The sequence below is a fragment of the Lissotriton vulgaris genome, chromosome 1_1 (assembly GCF_964263255.1).
Source record: "Lissotriton vulgaris chromosome 1_1, aLisVul1.2, whole genome shotgun sequence".
Classification (NCBI taxonomy): Eukaryota; Metazoa; Chordata; class Amphibia; order Caudata; family Salamandridae; genus Lissotriton; species Lissotriton vulgaris.
The window spans coordinates 510,241,737-510,269,227 of record NC_141685.1 but is presented as its reverse complement, the minus strand read 5'-3'; the positions used below and the strand labels follow the sequence as shown (position 1 = coordinate 510,269,227).

Below are 27,491 nucleotides of genomic sequence, written 5' to 3'. Positions count from 1 at the left end.
AGCACTACCCTCTGATAAGCCAAACTGCTCACCCACACTACCACAAAAAGAGCATTAGAAGTGTCTGCTTTTACCTCTGTGTACCATTTGGGGATTCTCTGGACTCTCTGCACAGTGTGCTTATTTTTAGTACACTATATAGAGAGCCAGCTTCCTACAATCATTTAAAACCCAGTACTCAACGTCTCTTGTTTAATTACACTTAATGGGAACATTTCCCAACTCCCACACAAGGGAGTTCCAAAACTAAAGACATGTTCACGTATTTTACAGGATATACCACTTCAGACCCCACGTCATATTTTAGATTTGTTCCTACCTCACCAAAAGAATATATGCTTACACAGACCAAGCTCATATATGCAGCTTTGTTTGTCTACCAGTTAGCCGTTAAAGGCTAAGATTACTGGAAGGACACAATTGATTTGAAATCAATATCAGGAACAAAATCTTGGCATGCTCAGAGAACGGAAACCTTACTCCGATCCTGCTTAATTCCCACACAAATTATTTTCTTGAATGACAGTCCCACAGACTACATGTTTGGGATAGGCAAAAATTAAAGAAATGAAAGCCCAAACAATTCGCTCTATTGCCCGCTTTGATATCCGCCAAAGTTTGGAAAATGACACTAAAGAACAACAAAATAGCATGGTGCAGAATGGTACATTCAATTCCACACTTTCAGGTCCAAACGAGTGGTTTTGTGGCCAGTAGACACTAATGGTTGTCATGCTCGTCTTCTCGATCCCGCACCTGGATTTAAATCAAGCACACCCGACTTCTGATACACTCAATCACACCAGTCTTGTATTAGTATCACCTATTCGGTGGGGAAATTGTGTCAACACTGGTTAGAACATTCCACACAGTCTGCAGTCAAATAACTCTTTCTCTCCTGTATGAAGATATGAATATGTCAGATTTGTTTTTGGCCCCAAAATCACTACATTATAAAAGATTTATTTATGCTACCTATAATAAAATATTGAAATTATCCCAGATTGAAGCTCCTGTACCTTTTGATAAAGTTCTTGTTGTTGATAATAGTATTAATACGTTGTCTTCTTGTATTTATAATTTAAATTGGGGAGTGGAGTTGGCCTAACTGCCAGGGCAGTCAACCTCGAATTTGGGGAACTGGGTTAGTCTCAGCAATAACGCTGAACATTCTGTGATTCTGGGCAAATCAATTAATCTCCCCATGCCTAACAAAAAAAATGAATATGTCCTCATGTAAGGCAACTGGTGCTATGTAAAGCGTTCCGATACACGATTCGGGTCAAGTTTGCGCTATATAAAACTCTGTAAAATAAAAAATTTAAATACAATAAATAGCATTGTGTCCTCTTTTATTGATATAATGCAAAGTGACTTGTCAATAGTATGTCATGGGCAAAGTCAGCTTAGATCTATTATGCAGTAAACTGAACGCTTCAAACCCTTAAAAATGAGCACGTACCATAGCTCTACTTAAATTGCAGTAATCTATTCCTGCCCTTTAATTAAACACGCAAACAGAAAGACACAACCTACAACTTCCATTCACAATAGCAGAGACACATTCGGCTGTGTGGCTGATACGTGGCATTATTTCTTTATTTAACTCGGCATTTCAGTTCACAGCTTGTATAAAACATTTTCCGGTTAGTAGATATGCACCTCTTGGGAGCCGCTTTATCCATGAATGATGATCTCTTACCTTTACATATTGTTGTGAACGGGCCAATAAGGAAGTTTTCCTTACGGGAGAAGAATGACTCATCTGTCGAACATTCACTCGTTTGCAAACATGTTAAAATCCACGGCACATGTAATGCTCCAGCGCCAAATCTGGCTTGTTATTAGGAATGCCAGTTTCTGCAATTCTTCCCATTATTACGGTCCTGTCAAATGAGTTATTTAATGCTTAGCAATCAAGATTTCTGCGGTATGCGAACAGGAGACCCCTATATTTTGTCCGCTTGCCAGCTCGTCACTTGTTGCAACAACGTCTTGTTTCCCCCTCCGCATGTGATCGTAGATAGCTCATTGTGGCCTTCCATTCCAACTTTGAAGGCAGACTTCAATAAGCTAAGCAGACTTAAACCATTATTATTTCAACATGACGTAGATCTCACATCTGCTTGTCAAAGCTTCGAATTGCAGATGGCTAGAACTTCTAGTGAAATGCAGTCATTGTTAAATACAAGCCTTCCTCTGCATTTCAGTGAATTAGTGCATCACATTTTTAGGTCTCGGGACGAAGCTGCGAAGCAGCTTCCGGTCAGAGAATTAATGTCAGTTAGTAGGGCAGTTTAGACCCGCCTCTCAGCTCCGTTCGCTTCCATTGGCTGGCTTCTTAAACAGAGGCCAGCCATTGGAAGAGAAGTGAGTCACTCGAAACAAGCCCCGTCTTTTTCGGATTCGGGGGCGTAAATTTTGCTGTTCTTTAGCTCGTGACGTCGTCCGTCACTCAGGACAGCAAAACACGCCCCCGAATCCGAAAAATTTCGAAGCTTGAGGCTGCCATTTCTGCCCGACCGCCAGACGCGACAGACCCTCCGTTGTCCCGATGCTGCATCCTGCCTCGGTTTCCTTCCTTCCGCCTTTCCTCTCTCAGCCTCCTCCTCCTCTCCCTGCGCTCTTTCCTCCGCCGGACCCACTTCCCTTCCTCCCGCTTAAAACAGCAGCAGGCCCCTCACCCCACAAACAACACAGCGCGTGGACGCACTGGGAGTAACGCAGGGCTGGTTGAACTTCTTTTGCGGACCGTGAGAGCACCAGGCCAGGAGGCCGCCATGCACCTACCACACAGTCTGCCCCGTCCAAGCGCTACCGATGCTGCCCGCACCGCCTCGGCGGGAGGTAAGACCCTTGTCTCCCGCAGTCATTGGTGCATGCGGCAGGTCTGGCGCTCAGCCGAAGGGGGCAGATGCAAAGGACTGCGCGGGCTCAGATGGTGGGAGGTGCTGGCATCCTCCGTCACGGGTCTGGGTGCCCCCGCTCCTGCGCATGGATAGACCTGTGCCAGCCTTACCTATCTGTTGTCTTTCTTGCCTCCCCACCTGCCTTCTTTGCTTCCACTTTTTTTCCTCCCTGCCTTACTTTCGTTTTGCTTAGTGCATCCGTCTGCCTTCCTTCACCCATTCTTTCCAGCTTGCCTTCCTAGGAGTGCTCCCGCCAGCGTTCCCTACTTCCTTTCTCTCTGTCCTTTCTTCAAGCCCTCCAGTCTGGCTTGTTAGTCGTCCCACCTCCCTTACAGCTGCCTGTCTGTCGGCCCTCCACCCTGGCTGCCTCGCGCCCTGTGGGGTTGCGTGAGGACTGCCTACGTTATAGTCTGACTCTGACCTGGGTACAGATGGGCACGTGCCTCCCTGGCTTGGCATGATCATGAGACTTTCTGCAACCCATCCTGGCTCAGAAACCAAAACCTCATGTGATCACGACCGGGCGAAGACTGTATTTTTTCCCCAATCTGCTGCAGAGATCACTGTGCGACTTCCGGGTCACAAGTTAACCTGTGAGGTAACTGCGTGGGTTCAGCGCGTGCAGTAGAGAGGTGTGCGCTGCAGGTGGCTTGTTCGAGTCCCGCGGATGCGACTATCTGTTTGGAATTCTGTGTAACCTACAGACGATGGGAGGCCAGGGCCGCCTGCACCTGTCATCCTTCCAAGGTCGATAACACGAGTATAATTGCGTTTGCTAGTATGTATTACTTAAGGAGCCACGAAGAAATGTGGCGCGTCCTGAATATGACCAAAATAACAATTATTTTGCTATTTCACGTACTCGCTCAAACATTTTTTTTTGGGGGGGGGGGGTGCTTTTATTCATTCTTCTCTTCCACGGCGGCGACTGGAGGAACACAAGCTGGTAAATGTCTGGCAAGCAGACTCGCTCCCAGCCATCTGCTCCTTGACGTGAGGCGGAGACTTCCAATCAGAGAAGGAATCGGGGCGAGGAGGGGCGGGCAGCGGGAGCAGGGAGGGGGGTGGGGCAGAGGAGGCTCCGGGTGGGGCTGACCTCATTCTTACGTCCCTCCTCCGTAGTGTGCTGTCCTTGAAGAATCTCCTTTCGGAAGGTGGCCTCTACACTGGGAGGGGGGTGACAGACAAGCAAATACTCCTGAGTGAGGCCCCCCAACAAATGCCATCTCACCTTTGAGATTGGCGGATACGGGGGGGGGATGTTTAAGAGGTTTGGCTTTATGACGCGCGGGGGGGAAGGCGACATGGGCACAGAGAACTTGGCGGTGCTTGCTGCGGCTGACCCCCTCCCTTTGAAGCTACCCCTTTCATAAAGGTGGCCTCTCACCTGGGATGGACGGCGGCCTATGGACATGTTCAACGCGTGGGAGGGGGGAGGGGGTACGGAGACGCAGAGGCTCGTGTGAAGCTAACCCACCCTCTGAATATACCCCTTCATGAAGGTGGCCTCTCACCTGAGACTGAGATATGTTTTGAATCGTGGGGTAATGGACAGGTAATATAACCCGTCTAGAAGGTGGCCGCCGCCTCTCACCTGAAAATGTGGGGCGGGGGCACCCATATATATATATATATTTAGGATCTCTTGGGGGCCAAGTGGTGGTAACCGAGAAGCTGACGCTTCTGTCGAGGCTGAACTCGTTTCCTCCGCTTAAAAAAAGAAAAAATTTTCATAAAGGCGCCCCTCCCCCTCCTTGTGGCAACTGAGTGGTTCAAGGAGAGGTAGCTCCTCTACTGTCCATCACTGTCCCTTACTGTCCGTGTCTGTCCCTTACTGTCCGTGGGGGGTGTAAAAACATGCAGCTAATCTGGGCTCCTCTACTGTCCATCACTGTCCCTTACTGTCCGTGTCTGTCCCTTACTGTCCGTGGGGGGTGTAAAAACATGCAGCTAATCTGGGCTCCTCTACTGTCCATGACTGTCCCTTACTGTCCGTGTCTGTCCCTTACTGTCCGTGGGGGGTGTAAAAACATGCAGCTAATCTGGGCTCCTCTACTGTCCATGACTGTCCCTTACTTTCCGTGTCTGTCCCTTACTGTCCGTGGGGGGTGTAAAAACATGCAGCTGATCTGGGCTCCTCTACTGTCCATGACTGTCCCTTACTGTCCCTTGGAGTGTAAAGACATGCTGCGCAGTGCGTGCCCCCCTTTACCCGTGCCTGCCCCTTAGTGTCCGTGGGGGTGGGGGTGTAGACATGCTGCGCAGTGTCTGCCCCCCCTTCTGCATTCCATTACAGCCCTCCACCCAGGACTCGGGTCTGCTCTCACTCATCTGTCAAATCCCAGGCAGCAGCGGTTCACCCTGGCATCCTTTACAAAATAATGAGGTAGTCCATGCTCTGAACAGTATTATATAAGTAACAGGTAAAATAACACCGTTGGAATCTAGAACACAACCAGCCACTCCTGGTATAAAGAGAAGTCCTGTTTTATTTATACTTGTTAAAACATGAAAAAAAATACCCACCCCCCAAAAAAAACATTACCATAACAATCAAACACTTAATGCAATATGTCCCCAGTGTCAAAACCAAGGTTTTTGTGTGGCTACACCACAGAAATACACAACGTTTTTTTATCACAGTAACAGACAACTGTTGAAGGTACTACACCATTTTTTTATTGGATGAAACAGACACATTTCCTGTTTGTTACAATAGCTTGTCAACATATTTTAACCCCTCTTGGTAAAATGATGGGGCATCGTCAGGACTATGGAAATGAAAGGGCATCCTGGAAGTAACCATGACATCAGAGTACGTAAGAACTTCACCTGCATGTAAGCCAATGAGGATGCTCAGCATAGTGGTGAAATAAATAATAATACCTAACTCAGGGCATAGCCATAAGTAAGGTGAAACCTTGTGTTCCAACACAAGGCTACAAGGCAGTACAGGGAGCACAGAGCCACTTAGTCATGAGGCCTCGGTCGGCCAAGGAAACTATTGGAAACCAGCATCAACGGGGACATTTCCAAGAGTACAACTTGCTATAAGGTGTGAGCAGCTGACCCAAGTGAGAAGGAGTTATTGTACGAGTGTTTCTGTGAAGCGCATCACCTAAACAATGAAAGGTCCCACATTTTACCACACACCGCAGCTTCTAGAATCCTCTGACCTGCTGAAGAAACCACACATCTCCCTTCTTATCACGTAACTAAACTACCACAGAATATTCACACAGAATAATATTGGTATGGAACATATATTTTTTGATTATATAACATCTTAACCTTTCTGTCAATTCTCCTTGTCTTCAATGGTTTTGACTCTTAAGCTATTGGCATTGTAAATGACAATGCCATTTATTTTTGATTAAAAAAAATAAATAAATAATGAGCAATGCCAATAGCTCTACCTTTAATAATGCCGAGACCATTGCATTGTAAATGCTTGTTAATGCTTCTAATACTGCCAGTCTCACACACTTTTTTAAATTTGTCAGCTCTGGCCCAGTCAGTTTGTTCCAAACTGTCTTTGGAATAATACCAGCTTTTATCCATTCTATTTTTTCCAGTGTATTCTGAGGTTTTCCGCTGCTGTTATTCCTTATTTGCGGCATTCTTATCTTATGTCTGCTTTTAAACAAAATATGTTCCTTTCGCAGCCCCTCTGGAACTACAACTGCTCCATGCTATAGTCAGTATATGCTTCAGATCTTTGGAATATTTCTACTGCAAGGTCCACAACATTCCAACCTGCTTGGTGTACCTGCATACAGCACAAAAGTAAGAGACAAACAACCTCAAATGTAAAACATACACATTAGAAATTTACAGGGCGTACATTCATAGTAAACAATTCGAGATCCCCTGGTTTCATAACCTCACAATCATATGTAAACCAGGAGGGAAAGAAGCATCTGAATTGTACAAGAACTTGCGTCGACGCGTTTCGGTGGTTATGCGGTTTATTGTGTACCACCTTTATCAAGACTAAAAGATTTTTTGTTGTCTGTCGTGGTGTTACTGGATTCTTCTAGTTGTCCTGTATAGTCGGGACCAAATCCTAGTTTTTTTGGAAGTACTGGAGAAGTATTCGTTAAAATGAAGAAGAATTTCCTATTGAGTATAAACCATCTTTGGAAATTCTTTTGATATCTGAATCTGTCTATCTTCATGCTCTTCTATACCACTGCATGTCCGCTGTTATTAATCAATGGCGGTAATCTGGTAAAAAGGTAGTGTTGTCGAGCGACTAGAGCGTGCCTCTTCTTTCATTCTGAAAAGAAGAGGCGTATCACCAAGTCGCTAGCGCTAGAGCAGGGGGTAATATAACTTCAATTTAAGAAAGCAACCCCGGTGCACTGAACTACGAAGGCAGCCCACCGCGCCTCCACAATCCCCTTCTACGGCGAGATTTTTTCCGCAACGATAGAAGAGGCACGCTCTAGTCGCTCGACAACACTACCTTTTAACCAGATTACCGCCATTGATTAATAACAGCGGACATGCAGTGGTATAGAAGAGCATGAAGATAGACAGATTCCTTCGTCATACATAAGTCTTCTAACCCCAAAGGGACAGGATATCAAAAGAATTTCCAAAGATGGTTTATACTCAATAGGAAATTCTTCTTCATTTTAACGAATACTTCTCCAGTACTTCCAAAAAAACTAGGATTTGGTCCCGACTATACAGGACAACTAGAAGAATCCAGTAACACCACGACAGACAACAAAAAATCTTTTAGTCTTGATAAAGGTGGTACACAATAAACCGCATAACCACCGAAACGCGTCGACGCAAGTTCTTGTACAATTCAGATGCTTCTTTCCCTCCTGGTTTACATATGATTGTGAGGTTATGAAACCAGGGGATCTCGAATTGTTTACTATGAATGTACGCCCTGTAAATTTCTAATGTGTATGTTTTACATTTGAGGTTGTTTGTCTCTTACTTTTGTGCTGGTCACAAAAATATTTTTTATCATTAGTTAAGCAATTTTTACTGTTTTTAAGTATCTTCTACAAGTGTTACTGTATATGGTTTTTTTATTGTTTAAATAAATTGTTATGCAAGTCAAATTTCTATTATTACTCATTTTAGCTTGTGTGTTTATATTGAACTGTGTTATAGCTTAATTCAGGCTTCTCCTGTACATGACTCAAGGGAATCATTTTGTTCGATTTAGGTCTAATACCCCATTTCCCTTGTCCACCCAAGGGGTTCCTCTCTATATTCACTATCTGTACCTGCATACAACCAGTGTTTCACTGTCTCTGGTGCTTCTTTGAATGGGCACTTGATATTTGCCTGGCTTCGCAGACACTCGCTGCCTTTGACACTATACTGCTAATGGGTCCCTTAGTGACCCATTTTCAGGACTGTCCCTTGGGTTTGTGACTTCTCCACCATACGAGGTTTAAGTCACTTATTTTCGAGGAAGTGTGTGAATCGGCACATGGCTCACGGAATGCAAACTCTGCTAACACGGATGCAGGTTGCCAGGTAATTATTCCAGCATCAGCAGGGACTAACAATCATGTCTGTTCTTTGGAGATTTTGACTTGGACTCTTGATCAGTCATGTTTTGCTGAGTCAGACTCCTTTATGGAGTCCCTGTCCTTTGAATTGGCAAGTTGCACAATGGATTCCTCCGAAGAACTAGGATTTGATTATTTTTTTAAGTTTTCTAAATATGACTTTTTCAAGTTATGCTTTGAATTTGTTAATCTTTCGATTATATTTATATCATTTAGTGCTTTTATCAATCAATCATTTCATTTGTAAAGCTTGTTACATACCCTGAGGGTCTCAAGGTGCTGTGGGGGGAGGGGGGCTGTTACTGATCGAAGAGCAAGGTCTTGAGGAGTCTTCTGAAGGCCATCAGGTCCTGGGTCTGTCGTAGGCTTGTAGGGAGAGTGTTCCAGGTCTTGGCGGCGAGGTAGGAGAAGGATCTGCCGCCGGCTGTGGTTTTCCGGATGCGTGGGACTGTGGCGAGGGCGAGGTTGGTAGAGCGGAGGCTGCGGGTGGGAGTGTAGAAGCGGAGTCGGTCGTTGAGGTATGCTTGTCCGGCGTTGTGTAGGGCTTTGTGTGCATGGATGAGGAGTTTGAAGGTGATCCTGTTGTTGACGGGGAGCCAATGCAGGCTTCTCAGGGGTGGTGTGATGTGGCTGTGTCGGGGGATATCGAGGATCAGTGGTGCCGAGGTGTTCTGAATGCGTTGCAGCCGTCTTAGGAGCTTGGTTATTGTTCCTGCGTAGAGGGTGTTCACGTAATCCAGTCTACTGTTGACGAAGGCCTGGGTGACTGTTTTTCTTGTGTCGGAGGGGATCCATTTGAAGATCCTGCGCAGCATTCGGAGGGTGTTGAAGCAGAAAGCGGAGACTGCGTTGACCTGCTTGGTCATGGACAGGGTGGAGTCGAGGATGACCCCCAGGTTGCGTGCGTGGTTGGTGGGTTCTGGGGCTATTCCTAGCAATGTTGGCCACAAGGAGTCATCCCAGGCTGAGGGGATGGGGCCGAGGATGAGGGCCTCCGTCTTGTCTGAATTCAGCTTCAGCCTGCTGTCCTTCATCTATTCGGCGACGGCCTTCATTCCTCTGTGGAGGTTGGCTTTGGTGGTGTGGGGGTCTTTGGTGAGGGATATGATCAGCTGGGTTTCGTCGGCGTAGAGGATGATGTTGAGGCTATGTTGTCATGAGACGTGGGCGAGTCGTGCCATGTAGATATTGAATAGCGTCGGGCTGAGGGATGATCCCTGTAGAACAATCTTTGACTCCATCGAGATAGATGCCAGCAGACCCCACAATCGGAATGCAAACAAGAGACAACGCTTAGCTGCGCAGATTGTCCCCGCACCGCCGCCTAGATGACAGTAAACTAAATCCCAGAAGTTCACAGACCCCCAGTGAAGATGTAATGGACGCGGCTTAAAGACTGTCAGCGCCATTAGAAGTACACAGACCCCCAATTGCAAACTACAGTGGACGCAGTTTAAAGATTGTCAATACAACAAGAAACGTCCAAAAGACCCCAACCCAGGGAATCTATGAGCCCATTTTACAGGTTACCGGCGCAACATCTCTTGTACGCTCGGAATATGCATACCCTGTAATGTCACATGACCATCTCCACAGCCCAATAATATTGAAGCGTTTACCGAATTTAACAAAAGGTCCACGGAATTAAACAAATAAAACAGCCCCCAAGCTTCAAACACAAAGCATTCCGTAGTTCCATCATATCTCTACCATTTCCCTCGTTGTGAGAATCGGCCCCAACCATTTACTCAGGTCCATTTGGATACTCACATGGCTCCCTGATGAAGGCCCTCAGCCGAAACGCGCGTAGATATCATACCTAGCCATGTTTTTATGTATAGTGTGCTGAAACAATTTTCTTCTCCACCCCTTAGCATAAATGAACTACTCTAAAATGTATATAGGTTGTAAGAATATGTGTATATATGTAGATTGAAAAGTCACATGTATAGTGGAGATATGCACATGACAAATACTCATAATAACTTAATGATGTTTTTTTACTAAAATAATATTTGAATAAAAGTCACAATTTTGTATCACACATCTTGTTCTCTGATAGTTCTTGTTGTCAATTGTCCGCCTCTGCCCTTCTTTTCAAACCAGTTCCTAATTACCCTTCTTCCACATACTGATCCCTGTAGAACGCCGCAGATTATCTCGGTGTTCTTGGAGCGGAAGGGTGGGAGGCGGACGCTCTGGGTTCTGCCGGAGAGGAAGGATGTGGTCCAGGCCAAAGTCTTCTCTTGGATTACGGCGTCATGGAGGCGTGCTGTTAGGGTGCGGTGGCAGACCGTGTCGAAGGCTGCTGATAGGTCCAGAAGGATGAGGGCGCCTGTTTCTCCTTTGTCCATAAGGATCCTGATGTCGGTGGCGGCGATGAGGTCGGTCTTGTGCTGTGGAAGCCGGACTGGGATGGGTTCAGGATGTTGTTGTCTTCAAGGTAGCGGGTCAGCTGTCTGTTGACTATCTTCTCCGTGACTTTTGCTGGGAAGGGGAGCAGGGAGATGGGCCGGAAGTTCTTGAGCTTGTTGGGGTCCGCCTTGGGTTTCTTCAGTAGGGAGTTCATCTCGGCGTGCTTCCAGCTCTCTGGGAAGGTTGCTGTCTCGAAGGAGATGTTGATTGTTTTCCGGAGGTGGGGTGCGATGGCTGTGCTGGCTTTGTTGAAAACGTGGTGAGGGCATGGGTCAGATGGGGATCCGGAGTGGATGGAGTTCATGGTCTTGATGGTGTCTCCGTTGCTGACGTTGGACCAAGCGGTCAGGCGATTGGTGCGGGGGTTGGTCGGGGGGGGTGGTCTCAGCGGTGGATGTGGGGGTGGCAGAGTCGAAGCTGTTGTGGATGTTGGTGATCTTGCGGTGGAAGAAGGTGGCCAGTGAGTCACACAGGTCTTGTGATGGTGGGATGTCGTTGGTGTTGGAGCTGGGGTTGGAGAGTTCTTTCACGATGTTGAAGAGCTCTTTGCTGTTGTGTGTGTTGATGTCTAGGCGGTCCTTGAAGGCGGTCCTGATGAGTTGGTGGTGTCTGTGGGTGGCGTTCTTGTGGGCGGTGTAGCTGTCTGGTGTTCGGTCGCGAAACCAGCTCTTCTCCAGCTTCCGACAGGTGCGCTTGGAGGTCCGGAGATCTTCGGAGAACCATGCAGCTTTTTTGTTGGTGTGATTGGCGGCGGAGGCTTGAGTCGGGCGAGGGTGTCGGCGCAGTCGTTGATCCACTGTTTCAGGTTGATGGCGGTGGTGTCGGGTCTGTGGGGTCTGCAGGTGGTCCCAGGGCGAGGGTGGTGGTCAGTTGGTCCTCGGTGACCTTGCCCCAGCAACGGGGTGGGATCTGTTGAGTGCGGTGGTGTGTGGTGGGTTTCCTGAAGGTGAAGTGGACGCATCTGTGGTCTGTCCAGTGGTGTTCGGTGGTGTGGTTGAAGGAGACGTGGGGACTTGCGGAGAAGATGGGGTCCAGTATGTGTCCAGCGGCATGGGTGGGTGTCGTCACAAGTTGTTTGAGTCTGAGGTTGGCAAAGATGTCGATCAGGGCGGTGGAGTTGGCGTTGTTGTTGTTCTAGAGGTGGAAGTTCAGGTCCCCGAGGAGGATGTAGTCCGTGGAGGTGAGGGCGTGCGTGCCAAGGTCAGCGATGGAGTCGCTGTACTGTGGTCGGGGCCTGGGTGGTCTGTAGACGAGTGTTCCTCCGAGGGTGGTGTTGGGGTCGGTATGGATCTAGAAGTGCATGTGCTCGGCGGTGGTGAGAGTGTCGTTGGTGATGGTTGTGACTCTGAGAGTGTCCTTGTGGATGATGGCGATTCCCCCTCCCACTCAATTGGTGCTGTCCCTGTGGAATATCTTATAGCCTTCTGGGATGGCTATGGCGATGTCTGGTGCCGAGGTGGTGTTCAGCCAGGTCTCCGTCAGGAAGGCGACGTCTGGGGTGGTTGAGTCTAGGAGGTCCCAGAGTTCGATGGCGTTCTTGCGGGCGGAGCGGGTGTTGGAGAGGATGCATCGGAGGTGGTTGGGTTCTCTTGGTGATGGTTTTGCGGGCCGGATGCTGGTGAAACTGTAGTTCCCACAGGTGAAGGGGCCTTGGGTGCGTTTCGGGGTGGCACGGTAGCAGGAGTGATCTCGACCGGGGTTGAGTACGTGGAGGGTGCTGGGGTCATAGTGCAGTCTGGTCTTGTAGTGGCTTCGGGGTCTAGGGGATCTGGCGCTGGGCGCGGTCCAGGCACGGACGGGCGCAGACGGGGGCTTGCCTTTGGCATGCCAGCAGCACGGCCGCCATATAAGGGGATGTGGGAAGGAGGGGCAGCTGGGAGGTGGGAGCGGGGCGGTGAATGGGAGTGCGGGAGGGTGGGGCCGCAGGGGGGGCAGCGGCGGGGAAGAACTGGACGAAGGCTAAGGGGGCGTGGCAGGGGCGCCACACAGCGAACGCAGGGCAGCAATGCAAGAAAAATAAACAATGGCAAAGTTAACAGAGAGCAAAATAAAAACAAAGCGAAAAAGTCAAAGTACAACTCGGAGCCCAGAACGAGACCAGCAGGCACAGAGCAGCGATACCCGCGGAGGGGGTGAGTGGCGAACTCCCGATGCGGTAGCAGCTGGCCAGGGGGCAGGAGCACACAGGCGGAGCTGTACGGTATGGGGGGCGGCCTGACCTGTGCTATTATCCTTACCAAAGTGTATTTGTTGTGTGTTTCTTGAATGGCCCATTGTTGTTATCCCAAATTTTACACATTGTGGGCCTCTTTTTATTTTGCAGACTTTACAACATAACACCCTTGCCTTTGTGCCACATTCTATTTTCATATAGAACTGGCACATGTTTTCGTATTTTATTTTTTTCATGGGATTTACTCTGAACACCCTTGGCAAGGGCAAACAACATTGCCCCTTGGTATTCTCACTCGTCCGACACTAGCACCTAGGCACAACAAGAGAATGCAGTTGCTATTTGTGAGCACAAATGTCTTGTCATATAACTGAGGACAGTGTTTCTGAAAAAAAAAACACTGAGCAAAGATGCTGAGGCAAGAGTGCTGCATAAGCTAAGATGTAGCGCATCCATCTATGTTTGCTAAGGTACGGGGTCCAGCACTAATTCCAGAGATCTATAATATATATTTAGCTTCAGTAGAAAGGGAGGGTTTGGGCTAATATGTCTTCTAACATGAAAGGCTTTTTATGGAACATGGTTTGTTAATCATACTAATGATATTTTTGTTATGCATATGTTGTCTAACTGTAGTGCAAATACTGCTTCTTTGAACACAATAGTTTAAATAAACATTATAAATTTCCTTTGTATCTTGTTTACCTTATTTTGGACAAGTACGAGTGAGTAAGTGAAAGCATGTGTCCTGTTACCACGATCCCTGAGAGGTTTGAGAGTGTTGTATTCTGGGATTCCAACTCACTTGTTTCTCTGGAAAGGCTAGGAGGGCAAGTGAGCCACTATAGCTAGTTGGATTTGAGCTCAAAATACTGAGGTGGTATTGTGACTCAGTCCCTACATGCTAATGTTCTGTAGTCCCAAGCATAGTTCTGCACCTGAGCAGAATACCGACAATACACTTACTACCAAAATGCTCAAACACAAGTTTAACTACCGAAGTAGCTCAGTCCTACAAAAGGCAGAGAGCTTGCCTGTATTTGGGAATTTAAGAGTTTCAAAGATCTGTATTTTAGATATTTTAGAAGTAGCTATTCTGTCTTCAATTTGTCTGTTTTTGTTCAGAATAACAGGCCCACAGTGTCTACTACTCTCCACAGCACGATCTGAAAGACAGGCTATGGTATGGTCACTCTTCCATCTGTAAGATAAAGTGATTTAGAGACATATTTGCTAAATATTTCCACCCTACTATACTTTACTATTAAAATATAGACTTTCACCTGATTGTAGGTTGAAAAACAGCTCTTCATCCTGAAGCAATTCCTGAACACAATCTAATCTTGTGTTGATTGTTTCCACATCAACTAAAGGTTCGAGAATATTTGACCGAAGTCTTCTGCTTCCTCCTGGAGTTTTAGTATGATTTAAAACTCCAAATAAAGTATGGCCATTCCTTTAAAAACAAAGAAAATGTAGAAATTTAGCACAAAGGTTTAAGACAACATTTCAAGATTTTGTGTGTCAAATCTGGATATATGATTTGCATAGATCATTTCTTTCATGAGCAGTAGCTATAAGCACAAGTTACTACTTGTGTAACAATATATCTGTAAGAGACATTAGTTAGTGATAGATTCCTTACCTTAGAATATCCCCAGGCGTCAGACTGCATCCGGAAATTTTTTGCGTAGCAGTACCCATGCGTGTCGTTAGGCGTCGTCCGCGTTGTCGTGGGCACCGTGATGACGTCGTCGGAGTACTTAGACGCCGCCTCCGCGCGCTGATGTCCGTTCTTATACACAGCTTTTCCGCGCCAGAAACGCAGAGCCATGATAAAAACCAACACTGGTGCCATGAAACTAGGGCCCTGAAAGGGGATGACAACTCTAGATATCGGTTCGCAGATCGGGGAGGATGGGTGGGTCGGTAGGGAATTTATCACTAACTAATGTCTCTTACAGATATATCATTACACAAGTAGTAACTTGTGCATCTCAAAGAGACACATTAGTGATAGATTCCTTACCTTAGAATAGATACCCCAGCAATACCAATCCCGGTGGTGGGTCTGCGAACCAATAATCACACTAGAAAGTCCTGGAGGACGGAACGGCCAAAGAAGCCATCCCTCCGGACTTGGCTGTCCAGGCAGTAATGTCTTGCAAACGTGTGCAGCGAGGCCCACGTAGCTGCCTGACAAATGTTTTGCAAGGGCACTCCTCGGCCCAGGGCACTGGTAGTCGCCGTGGCCCGAGTGGAATACGCCCTTAGTCCAACAGGGGGTTCCTTCTTAGCCAAGGAGTACACACCTGGATACACAAGATGATCCACCCCGAGATGGTCCGCTTGTGCACCGCCTTTCCCTTCTTAGCGCCCACGTAACAAAGAGTTAGTCATCCACCCGGAACTGGCGTGTGTGATCCAGATAGTAAGAGAGCGCACGTTTTGGGTCCAGACGGTGGAGCCTCTCTTCCTCTTACGAGGGATGCGGAGGCAGAAAGAAGGTGGGCAAGGTGATGGACTGCCTGATGTGGAAGGCTGTGACTACCTTGGGCAGGAAAGAGGGTCTTGTCCGCAACACAACCTTGTCCGGATGGAAAGAAAGGAAAGGAGGCTTAGAAGAAAGAGCCTGGACATCACTTACCCTCCTGGCAGAGGTGATGGCAACCAGGAAAGCAGTCTTAATGTCAAGACGATGCTCACAAGGTTCCTGTTGTCTCCTTCTTGGCGACGCAAACTCCCAACTCCCTCCTAAACCAGTCACTTAGCAAGATATCAAAACTCTTTACCAAATGACTAATCTCCAAGGGAAAGGGGAAGTGGACAGAGAAAACAATGCACACACTGGATCTCTTCCTGAGATGACAGCGAAGTTTTCTCTTGAAGTGTTCAGGGCCTCTTCTACTGGACTCTTTAGTTGTCACTGTATAGCATATAATTACATTCAAAATATATTCATGACCTTCTCAAAAGACATCTAGTAACAAATCTGTTTTGAAACATACCATTCAAGAAATGGCCCTTTCTGAATACAAAACGTTATCAGTTCTACAACATCACTGGAACGAGATGATTTAACTTGGATTAGTGATTAGTTTTTGGTTAGGAATAACTCTACACACTAATCTTACCTTGCCAATGTAAATGCGAATCTTTAAAGTGGGGTTCTGTATTTTTGAAAAAATAAAGAAAAGAGAAAAGAAAAGAACATGCAAGCATATAACTTTGATATTGTTTAAAACCCTCTGTAGTTGTCTAGAATGCTTTTTCAAACTTCAGATTTATGAATTTCTCATAACAAATATACATCGACTTTGCATATATCAATGATTGTCTCTGAAAGGTAATTGACTAAGAACAAAGGCTGCAGTTTTCTGTCACTACAGTGCTGTGAATTGTTTTTACCAATGCTCTATTGTTTTTGAAATTGTCTAAATTGTCTTTGCAAAGTTCCACTAAAAATGCCCAACAAACGATTTCAAGAATCGTTTCTTAATACTCCTTTTTAAAGGTAATTCAGTAATTGTATGTTACAGTTACCAAGGATTGTTTGTTTTGCCCTCGTTGCTAAGTAACCAGTAACGATCTTACTTTCTGTGTTTAGACGATCTCGGATCTCCGGAAGCAGCTGAAAGGGAATCATGGTCGTTATTGAAGGCGCGTTCACCGGGAGCTGCTGGACTGGAGGCAGGATCAGAACTGCTGCTGAAAAGCGCTCCGATGCTGAAACCGGCAAAGAACTGGAACCGGAGAGCGCAGGGGCCTTTGCAGAGATCACGGACCAGGTAGGGAGAAATCCAGAAGACGGTAGGGTGGGGCGCTGGAAACTGGGAGCAGGGCAATAGGGAAACAGGATCCTCTCTTGCGCAGGAACACTGACGAAGTCAGGAGGCCAAATCAGGAGCTCTCGAGGCGTCAATGCCACGAAGCGAAGCGCCTAAACAGAGAGCAGGGTGTTTAAATAGTCTGAGAGCAAGGGCGTTGGCCGCACGAGACACGTGTAGTTAGATTGCTGTTAGAAACGTGCACAGACGTGCACAGACGTTTAGGATTAGCGTGCCTGAAGGCTTGGTCATAGAAATCAACAAACATTGGAAACTGCACTATAAAACATCAAGCCTTGGCAAAACCAAATTGCATTGTTTTTAAACAAGGTTCCTTATGAATACAACTCTATTTAATACATTAAATAGTACAAGATCAGGTTATAACAGGTGAATTCTTGACACTTAAGTGTAAGAAGACGGAGAGGACAGTTATGAAGCAACTCAAAGGGAGGGCACATCAGGTAAGTTAGAACCAGGTTCAAGTCCCACTGGGGCATCACGAAGGGAACAGGAGGAAACATATGAGTGATGCCCTTTAAGAATCGGGGACTTGATTAGAGAAGGCTGATCAGGTAGCCTTAAGAAGGCTGAAAGGGCAGAAAGGTAGCCCTTGATAGTGCCCAGAGCAGAGCCCTGCTGGGCAAGAGAAAGAATGAAGAGGAGAACCTCAGAAAGGGGGGCAGAGAGTGGATCCTCAGCCTTTGCTGTGCACCATGCCACAAATCTGTTCCACCTTCCGGACGTATACCGACTTTGTGGAGGGACGCCTGGCTGCCAGAATCACATTAGAAACTTCAGGAGGCAAGTCAAATGGCCTCAACTGTCGCCGCTCAATCTCCAAGCATGGAGGTGGAGACTGGCCAGGTTCAGGTGGAGGACCGTCCCCTGCTGATGCGACAGAAGGTCCTCCTGAAGAGGCAGACTAATCGGGGGATCGACAGACATGCTGAGTAGCTCTGGATACCAATATCTTCGTGCCCAGTCCGGAGCCACAAGGATAACCTGGGCCGGGTCACGCCTGATCTTCTTCAACACTCTGGGCAGAAGTGGTATAGGCAGGAAGGCGTACAACAGACCGCAACTCCACTCGCGACGAAAAGCGTCTTAGAGCGAGTGCTGCCTTGGAAATTCCAACACGCAGAACTGATGGCATTGCCCGTTCTCTTCTGTGGCGAATTGATCTAACCAAGGCTCTCCCCACTGCTGAAAGAGGCCTTGTGCCACGTCCGAGTTCAGACGCCATTCGTGATCCATCATGCACCGACGGCTGAGTTAGTCCACCCTGGTGTTCAGGGAACCTGCCAGGTGTTGAACCACCACAGTCACGCCCTGATGTTCCAGCCACTGCCAGAGGCGCAGAGCCTCCTGGCATAGGGTCCCCGACCCAACTCGCCCTGTTTGTTGCAGTACCACATGGCTGTGGTGTTGTCTCTGAACACCTGCACTACACTCCCCTGGACAGAGGGGAGGAATGCCTTCAGTGCAAGCCGGATCGCCCGCAGCTCCCGAAGGTTGATGTGGAGCTGGGACTCCGCCAGAGACCAGAGGCCTCTGATCTCCGCCTCTCCTATGTGGCCACCCCACCCCTGGAGGGACGCATCCGTCACAACTACGTGCTCCGGCTGGTGTAGGGAGAGAGATCTGCCGCTGACCCAATCGCGGTTCGTGAGCCACCACTGCAACTGTCTTGCAGTGCCCTCCGAGATCAAGACCTGATCGGACAAGTTGGCCTGATGCTGGGCCCACTGAAACTTCAGGTCCCACTGCAGAGCCAGCATCCGCCACCGGGTGTGATGCACCAGAAGGATGCAGGAGGCCATCAGCCCCAGAAGCTGCAGCGTCAACTTGACCGAGATCCGGGATAAAGGCTGAAACATCTGAATCAGAGCCTGAATATCCCGAACCCGCTGTTTGGGAGGATAAACCCGAAACTGAGCCGAGTCTAGAACCGCTTCGATGAAGAGGAGCTTCTGAGAGGGACACAGGCGTGACTTCAGCACATTGATGGAGAACCCCAGCAGGTGCAGGAGGTCGGCCGTAGTCTGGAGGTGGCTGACGACTGTCTGGGGCGAGCCCGCCTTCAACAATCAGTCATCGAGGTAGGGGGAAGACTGAAACCCCTAACCTGCGCAGATGAGCTGCGACCACCGTGAACACCCGTCGGGCGCTGGTAAGGCCGAAGGGGAGCACGGTAAACTGTAAGTGCTCATGGCCTACCGTGAACCACAGGTAACGCCGGTGGGCCGGCGGGACGGGGATGTGATAAGCGTCCTGCAAGTCCAACGCTACCATCCAGTCTCCAGGGTCTAGGGCAGCTAAGACCTGAGCCAATGCCAGCATCTTGAACTTCTCCTTCCGGAGGAATTCGTCGACGTTCTGTAGGTCCAAGATACGGCAAAGGCCCCCTTTGCCCTTCTTGGGTACCAGAAAATAGTGGGAGTAACAACCACACCCTACTTCTGGCCCAGGAACGCGCTCGATGGCCCCCTTGGCAAAGAGGGCCGTAACTTCCTCCTGCAGAAGTTTCAAGTGATCCCCCGACACACAGTGGTACTGTGGTGGCATGGCTGGAGGGGACATCTTGAAGGGGAGGGAGTAGCCCCTTCGGACGATTTGCAGCACCCACCTGTCCGATGTGACGGTGCGCCAGTGGTGATGGCGAACCCTGCCCCCCCACTGGCGTCACATGGGCCTGAAAGCTCGGACTAGGAGGGTTTTGAGGCGATGCTGCAGGGGTAGGTGTGGACTGGCCTCGCCGTTGTCCCCGACTGCCTCCACAGCAGTTTCAACATCCGCCACCGCGCTGGGTGGTAGTCTGTGGCCCGTGGATGGCTGGACGTGTGGGAGCGCCCCTTTCTTGGCCACGAAAGGAGCGAAAGGCAGCCGTTTGCTGGCGTGGGGCCAAGCGGCCCACGGACTTAGCCGTAGCCCTGGAGTCCTTAAAGCGCCCAAGCGCATGGTCTGCCTTGTCGCCATAAGTGTGTTTTGGACATCAGCCGAGAAGTTGGCGGACCTCAACCAGGCGTGGCGACGCACCGCCACCGTCGTCGTTGCCATCGCTCTGCCCAGTGAGTCAGTAGTGTCCAGCCCACACCGGATGGAATAACGCGCCGCATCTCGACCCTCCACAATGGCTTGGCTGAGTTTAGCCCGGACCTCCCCCAGGCATTCTGGCAGCACGTCCGCGACCGTATCCCACAGAGAGTGGGTGTAGCGGCCCAAGAGGCACGCAGTGTTGACTGACCGCAATCCTAAACTCAGGTGAGGAGAATACTTTCTTCCCGTATTGCTCGTACCTCTTGGATTCCCAATCGGGGGGAGCCTCTGGGAATGCGGTCTGGGAATTAGAGGCCTGGATAACCAAGCTCTCGGGGGTGGGGTGGGTAGACAGAAAGCAAGGGTCCCCGGAGCCGGGCGGGGGCGCCTGGCCATGTTCCTATCCACAGGCTGACCTGTAGCAGGCTTGGACCAAGTGCCCAGAAGAACGTCTGATAAGGCCTCATTAAAAGCCAACAGAGGCTCGGCCGAGCTAGACTGCAGTTTAAGGACCTCAGAGAGGTTAGTCTTCACGGCCGCGACGGGGAGCTCAAGGACCAAGGCCTTGGCCACCCTCATCAGCACCACGCTATAAGCCACCCCTCCTCCGTACCCACGCTAGGAGGGGAGACAAAACCAGTGTCGGGCGAAGTGTCCAGACCACTGGAATCCCCAAGCTCTCCTGTCCAGTTCGCAGAAGACTGACACTCTCGTACCAGAGGATCCTCAGACCCCTCCCAATCCCCCTCGTCACCCATCACCTGGTACTGAGGCTCAAAGGATGGGGCCGGGTCATAGAAATAGAAATCTCCAAACGGCGTCTGATAGTTCGCCGAGCGGCGCCGCTCTGATGCCGGACCCGAATCGAGGGTAGGACCAGGGACGGCGCTGGGGGCGACACCCTTGGCGCCGGCGAGGTCGACGGAAGGCGACCTGGAGCCGGATCCAGTGAGGCCCTGCGTCAGAAGAGCGATGTTGCCTCTTCGACTTCTTGTGCCTCTTACCTGAGGACTTCGAGCCAGAAGACCGATGACGACTCCCGGAACTGTGGTGACTCCAGGCCCACGACCGGTCCCTTGACCTCCTTTCGGTCCGGGGCCTCGAGAGGCGCGGGGCAGACTACCAAAGCTCGAGTTGCTTACTGGACCGCTCCCGTCTAGCTTTAGACGTCAGGGCCTGGCAGTCGGAGCAGGACTTGTCGTAGTGGTCCGGGTCTAGACTGTGCAGGCACCGGCGATGGGGGTCGGTAACCGACATCAGTCGATTGCAGTTGGTGCAGGGCTTGAACCCGGGCTTCCGTACCGGCACTGTCGGAGTCGAGGGACTTCGAAAGTAGATCAAAAGGATCGTAAAAATGTTGTCAAAAATAGACTAGGGTACAACTTTTTCCGGATCTGCGCTTGCTGGTGCGGAAAAAAGCAGAACTGATGTTAGCGCGCGGAGGCGGCAGCTAAGTACTCCGACGATGTCATCATGGCACGGACGACGACTGGCGCGGAGCCGCGGACGACGTCTACTGACGCGCATGGGTACTGCTACGCAAAAAATTTAGGGATCCAGTCTGATGTCTGGGGATATTCTAAGGTAAGGAATCTATCACTAACGTGTCTCTTTCAGATACAAATATATTTAGCTAGACACAGAGGTGTGTAATTAGATAAAATGGTTACATTTATGGCGTGGCGCACAGCTAATGTCTGTATTTAGTTAATCAATGGGTTTTTATGGTGTTTGCGTGGACTATTTGGTTGGTTTCAGGTGCTCCAACAAGTGACGTGACCGTCCATGCACGTCGAAGTAGAATACTGGTTCAGCGCGTTACACAAGGAGTAAACGCATCCTTGATGATGGGCACACTCTTAGGGTTCGTCATAAACAGACAGACTCCATTAAAGTTCTATAGGTTTTATTGTTCATAAATTTTTCATGTTCATAGTTTGAGAGTTTTTTTTCAAAAGAAATTATGTATTCCCAAGTTGTTTGATTCAGTCACAAGGAAATCATTCATGAATGATTAAACACAATGCTCCGATGCATTTCGGGCTGGTAATGCCCTTTGTCTAGGAGCTCTGAAAACACAATAAGACGCTTTTACCATTTGAAGTACAACACAAAATATAGAATAACACACATTAGTTACATCTGCCTTAGGGGGAAAGGAGGTGCAAGCGGAGAAGTTTGTGAACCTTATAAACCCGTGTGGAGTGGTGTGGTGGGGGGATGCGGGTGGGAGAAAGGGTTAACGGAGTTAAAAAAAAACGAGCACTTACGTGTCGTAGTCACACGGATGAGACAGACCCTATGGGAGGAGGGAGGTTAAACACAAATTAGAAAACGGTACAGATCCAACGTTAAGCGATGCTAACGTGGGTCGTATGTCGGCGCTCCGACTTACTTGAGGGTGGAGTGACGAATCGGTTCAGGATTCCATGGCGAGTGACCGCCGGAGGCTAGCGGAGGCTTAGCGGAGTTGGGGAGGTGTGGTGTGTGAACTACGCAAAGTTATGATCACGGAGTGAAAGTGTAAACATGAAGGAAGGACTAGCGGTTGGGGTTGAGTGTGGTGGCCATCTTAGAAAGGTGTAAAGGGAGGAGAAGGCATGGTGTTAAGTATAAACAATGTGTGGTAATTCACTCTCAAGCTAATATAACAAAAGATACAAGGTGAAACACTAGTACCACAGGGGGTACTATAGAAAGCAACTAAATTCGATTCGGTCGTTAAGGCCGTGGGGCTTCAATGCCTGCAGTCTGTAAATCCAGGCGATCTCGCGCTGGAGAAGTGTTTTATTATTGTCTTTTCCTTCTTCTTTGCGGACAATTTCAAGGACTAGAAATTTGAGTTGAGCCACATTGTGATTGGATTCATTGAAGTGCATTGCAATGCTCGATTTCTGGTTGTTAGTACGGATATTAGATTTATGTTCGTTTAGACGGACTTTAATTTTTCTTGTGGTTTTGCCCACGTATATCTTACCACATGGGCATTTCAATAGATATATCAGATTAGTCGAATCACATGTAGCATTCACGTGTAATTTGATCTTAAATCCTCTCACGGGATGGTTGATACGGTTACCCTTGATAATGCTGTTGCAACTGTTGCAATTGTGACATGGGCGTGTGCCAGTGCTAAGTGTTTGTTGAGTGGGTTCTCTTGACAAGATCTCTTTGAGGTTTGTGGACCTAGTATATGTGAAGATTGGTGGATTTTCAACAATTTTGCCAAAGTCAGGTTCAGATGATAATATGCGCCAATGCCTAAGGATGATGTTTTTATATGTTTTGCTTGAAGTTGAGTATCTGGAGACTAACACTGTTCTATTCTCCTCCTTTTTAGTGGAGCCTCTGAGGGTTTCTTGGCGTGTAATTGCGGATGCTTTTGTTATGGCTTCCGTGATTGGTTCTTGTGGATACCCTCTGTTGATGAATCTTGTGGCTGTTTCCTTCATTTTGGTTATGCATGTGACTGGGTCTGATACAATTCGTTTGATTCTTAGCATTTGGCTAAATGGTAAATTCGTTTTGAGTGATTGTTGGTGAAAACTGGTGAAATGTACTGTGTTTCTGTCGGTTGTTTTTCTGAACAGATCTGTTTCCAATACAGTTTATGTGATTCTGACCAGCACGTCAAGAAAGTTAATCTTGTGTTCACTGATATTCCACGTGAGGATAAAGCGATTGTCTTTGGTATTCAAATCAGTTAGCGCTGATGTGAGGTTTTCTCGGGTGCTTTTCCAGATGAAAAACAAGTCATCAATGTAGCGGACTTATAACATTAAATTGTTTGACCACTTGGGGTTGGCATAGATGTGGGTTGACTCAAATTCTGCCATGTAGATGTTGGCGTAAGTCGGTGCTGCGCAGTTGCCCATAGACATACCGGACATTTGAAGATACCATTGTTGTTCATGTTTGAAATAGCTGTGATACAACGTGAAAATCAATAATTCCATGAGAAAGGTTTGTAAGGAATCTGTTATCTCGCTGTTCAGTAGTGCTTTTTCTATGGCCTCGATGCCTCCACCATGGGGGATGGATGTATAAAGGCTGTTTACATCAGCTGTGCATAAGATAAGATGATCATCTGTAGTAATGTTTAGGTCTGAGAGTTTTTTAAGAAATTCCGTGGTGTCTTTGATGTAGCTTTTGAGGTTCCTTACAGTTGGTTGCAGGTGACGATCTAGGAATTTCCCTGTAGGTTCGTGGAGCGACCCTCTCGTAGACACAATGGGTTGGAACGGGGGGTCAGTCAGGTTCTTGTGAATTTTTGGGAGCATGGTTATGGATGGACTCTTCGGGTATTCCACTATAAGGTTTTTTTTCGTACGGTCATCAATGATGCCTTCCTCATGTGCTTTGGTGACGAGGTTTATTAATTCGCATTTATATTGTTCCGTTGGGTTCCCATGTAGTTGAGTATAGGTTTCAGGGTCGTTGATGTGTTCTTTAATTTTTTCGTCAGACATGCTGGTGTTGAGGACGACTAGTGCGCCTCCTTTGTCTGCTTTGAGACATTTAATGGTTTTGTTGGAGGCGATTAGTTTTAGAGTGTCTTTGTCCTTCATGGTGATGTTTTGTTTGATTTTCTTGGAGTTGTTGATTTTAGATATGTCTTGTTTCACGAGTGTTTCAAATGTGTCAATGATTTTATGGCTGCACGGTGGCATGTATGTGCTTGTTGTTTTTAGGCCAAGTAGTTGGTCCGGTTTGTTGTCAATAGTATGTGGAAGAACGTTTTCAAAAAAATGCCTCAAGCGTAATTTTCAAGTCAGTTTGAACGTGCTTAATTCTAGTTCAAGAAGGTTTGTGGAAGTCGTGGGGATAAATGATGTCCCTCGCCATGGAATCCTGAACCGATTCGTCACTCCACCCTCAAGTAAGTCGGAGCTCCGACCTACGACCCACGTTAGCATCGCTTAACGTTGGATCGGTACCGTTTTCTAATTTGTGTTTAACCTCCCTCCTCCCATAGGGTCTGTCTCATCTGTGTGACTACGACACGTAAGTGCTCGTTTTCTTTTATTACCGTTAACCCTTCCTCCCACCCGCATCCTCCCACCACACCACTCCGAATGGATTTATAAGGTTCACAAACTTCTCCGCTTGCACATCCTTTCCCCCTAAGGCAGATGTAACTAATGTGTATGTTATTCTATATTTTGTGTTGTACTTCAAATGGTAAAAGCGTCTTATTGTGTTTTCAGAGCTCCTAGACAAAGGGCATTACCAGCCCGAAATGCATTGGAGCATTGTGTTTAAACATTCATGAATGATTTCCTTGTGACTGAATCAAACAACTTGGGAATACATAATTTCTTTTGAAAAAAAACTCTCAAACTATGAACATGAAAAATTTATGAACAATAAAACCTATAGAACTTTAATGGAGTCTGTCTGTTTATGACAAACCCTAAGAGTGTGCCCATCATCAAGGATGCGTTTACTCCTTGTGTAACGCACTGAACCAGTAATTAGATAAAATAACATTGAATTCTATTATTATTTTTTAACTTTTTATTGCATAGAAAAAATAAGTATCTCTTTACAAGTAGGGATCACAATAAATGCTTAAAATCAGTTCCAAAACATGAGGCGGCTATGAATTGATAAAATCAGTTAAGTCTAATACTAGAAAGATGATAATAAGCTAAATCTAAAAACTTCACAAATTTACCAATAAAGCCATAATCAGTAGATGCTGTGGTTAGTCGTTCTGATGTTAGCTTTAACAAATGTCTAAGGTCCATATGTAGGTGGCCAAATACCGGTCGGTAACACCGAAAAAGGGTCTTTTTCGGTATTACCGACATTTATTTAGTCATGTGAGATGTACGTAATACCGAATCGATTCGATAATAACGAATCGGTAAAAAATGATATTTACCGATTTGAAATTACCGAAACAATGAATACTGAATCGGAATAAACGATTCGGTAAAACCCCCAAAAATGCAATGTAGCAAACCTCTTTAATACCGAATTTGACCAAAATCGGTAATAACGAATCGGTATTTACCACGTTTCAAGAGCATGTGGTAATCGGGTGCAGTGCATATAAACAGGCCCAAAATGCATCTGTGTGAACACAATGGCAGGCCTCTACCTCATAGCAAGGAGGCTACGCTTGAGAGCAGCAGGAATGAGGATCTGGAGATGTGAAGAGCGGGTGTACAGATTACGCATCACATTGTTCCAATTGACAGAACCTGAAATACATGAAAGATACAGATTGCACCCAGACACCATCCTGGACCTACTATGGGACCTAAGACCCTATCTGGAGCATCAGACACCAAGGGCCCACGCAATCCCCACCCATGTCCAGGTACTCTGCTGCCTGCACCTCCTTGCATCAGGAAGTTTCCAGGTTGTGATAGCTGCAGTGGGTAGAGTGTCACAGAGCTGTCTATCCCGTTTCTTCCACACCTTCCTGGACGCCATGATGGACAGAATGGAACATTACATTTCCTTCCCCAGTACACAGGCGGAGCTGCAGAGAACCAAGCTGGAGTTCTACCAACTTGCCCATTTCCCCCATGTAATTGGCTGCATCGATGGGACCCATATTCCCATCTGCCCACCTACAGCAAGTGAATACATATACAGAAACCGCAAATCCACCCACTCAACCAATGTGCAGGTGATCTGCAATGCCAAATACATTATAACAGACATTGTGGCCAAATTCCCCGGGAGTAGCCACGACGCGTACATCTTTAGGAACAGTGGCATACATACATGTCTGCTTGCTGGTGAATTTGGCGACGGATACATACTAGGTAAGTAAATGTGACACACCCTGATGTACACCCTGGCTCAAGCTGTTGGTCACACAAATCAATGCCACTTACTTCTGTTCATAGGTGACAGTGCATATGCCCTCCGGCCGTATCTACTCACACCATATCTCAACCCAACCACCCGAAGGGAGAGGAGATACAATGTGGCACATAGGAGCACACGCAACGTGGTTGAGCGCACATTTGGATTGCTCAAAAGCAGATTCCGTTGCCTCCAAAAAACAGGAGGTGCACGTCTGTACAGCCCCATCAAATGTTGCAAGATAATTGCTACGTGTGCAATGCTACACAATCTGGCCACTAAAAAAGGAACAGCAGTGGAACTAGCTGAGTCAGAGGACGAGGACAACCCTCAGCCAGAGCCCTGCGCAGCTGGTGTTGCAATTGAACATGATGGGAGACAGAGACGGACAGAGATTACGTCAAACTATTTCTGAGTGAGTAACGACACTGAGCCATTAACAGTTACATGTAGAGGTGTTTTTTGGGCACACCTCCAGTATTGCGAGCATTGTCCAATTGGACATGGGTTACATCACCCATCACATGCATGTACACAGCCATAGTCCTTTACTTCCTGCGTCCACGTGCTGCACGTGCACGTTCCCCATCGACACTGTCTGGTGTGTTGGACTGTTCCTGTGCTGGCACGTTTCGTCCACTACGCCTCCTCCACTCGGTGGGTGAGGGTGTAATGCTACCACGGCTGGTAGCGTCCTCATTGTCCCACCCCCCCTTCCATATTGGACGCCTTGGCATTCTGCATGAGCTCTAGCACTGAG

General features: G+C 47.7%; 1 protein-coding gene across 1 annotated transcript in view; it reads right to left on the bottom strand.

The window, feature by feature from the left end:
* MSH4 (mutS homolog 4) overlaps nt 1-27,491 on the bottom strand; it is a 1,592,310-nt gene that overhangs the window by 1,199,421 nt on the left and 365,398 nt on the right. Inside the window, exon 8 of the mRNA XM_086925563.1 lies at nt 14,324-14,496. Within this exon, the coding sequence (XP_086781689.1) occupies nt 14,324-14,496 (173 nt within the window). The remainder of the gene's footprint in view (nt 1-14,323; nt 14,497-27,491) is intronic.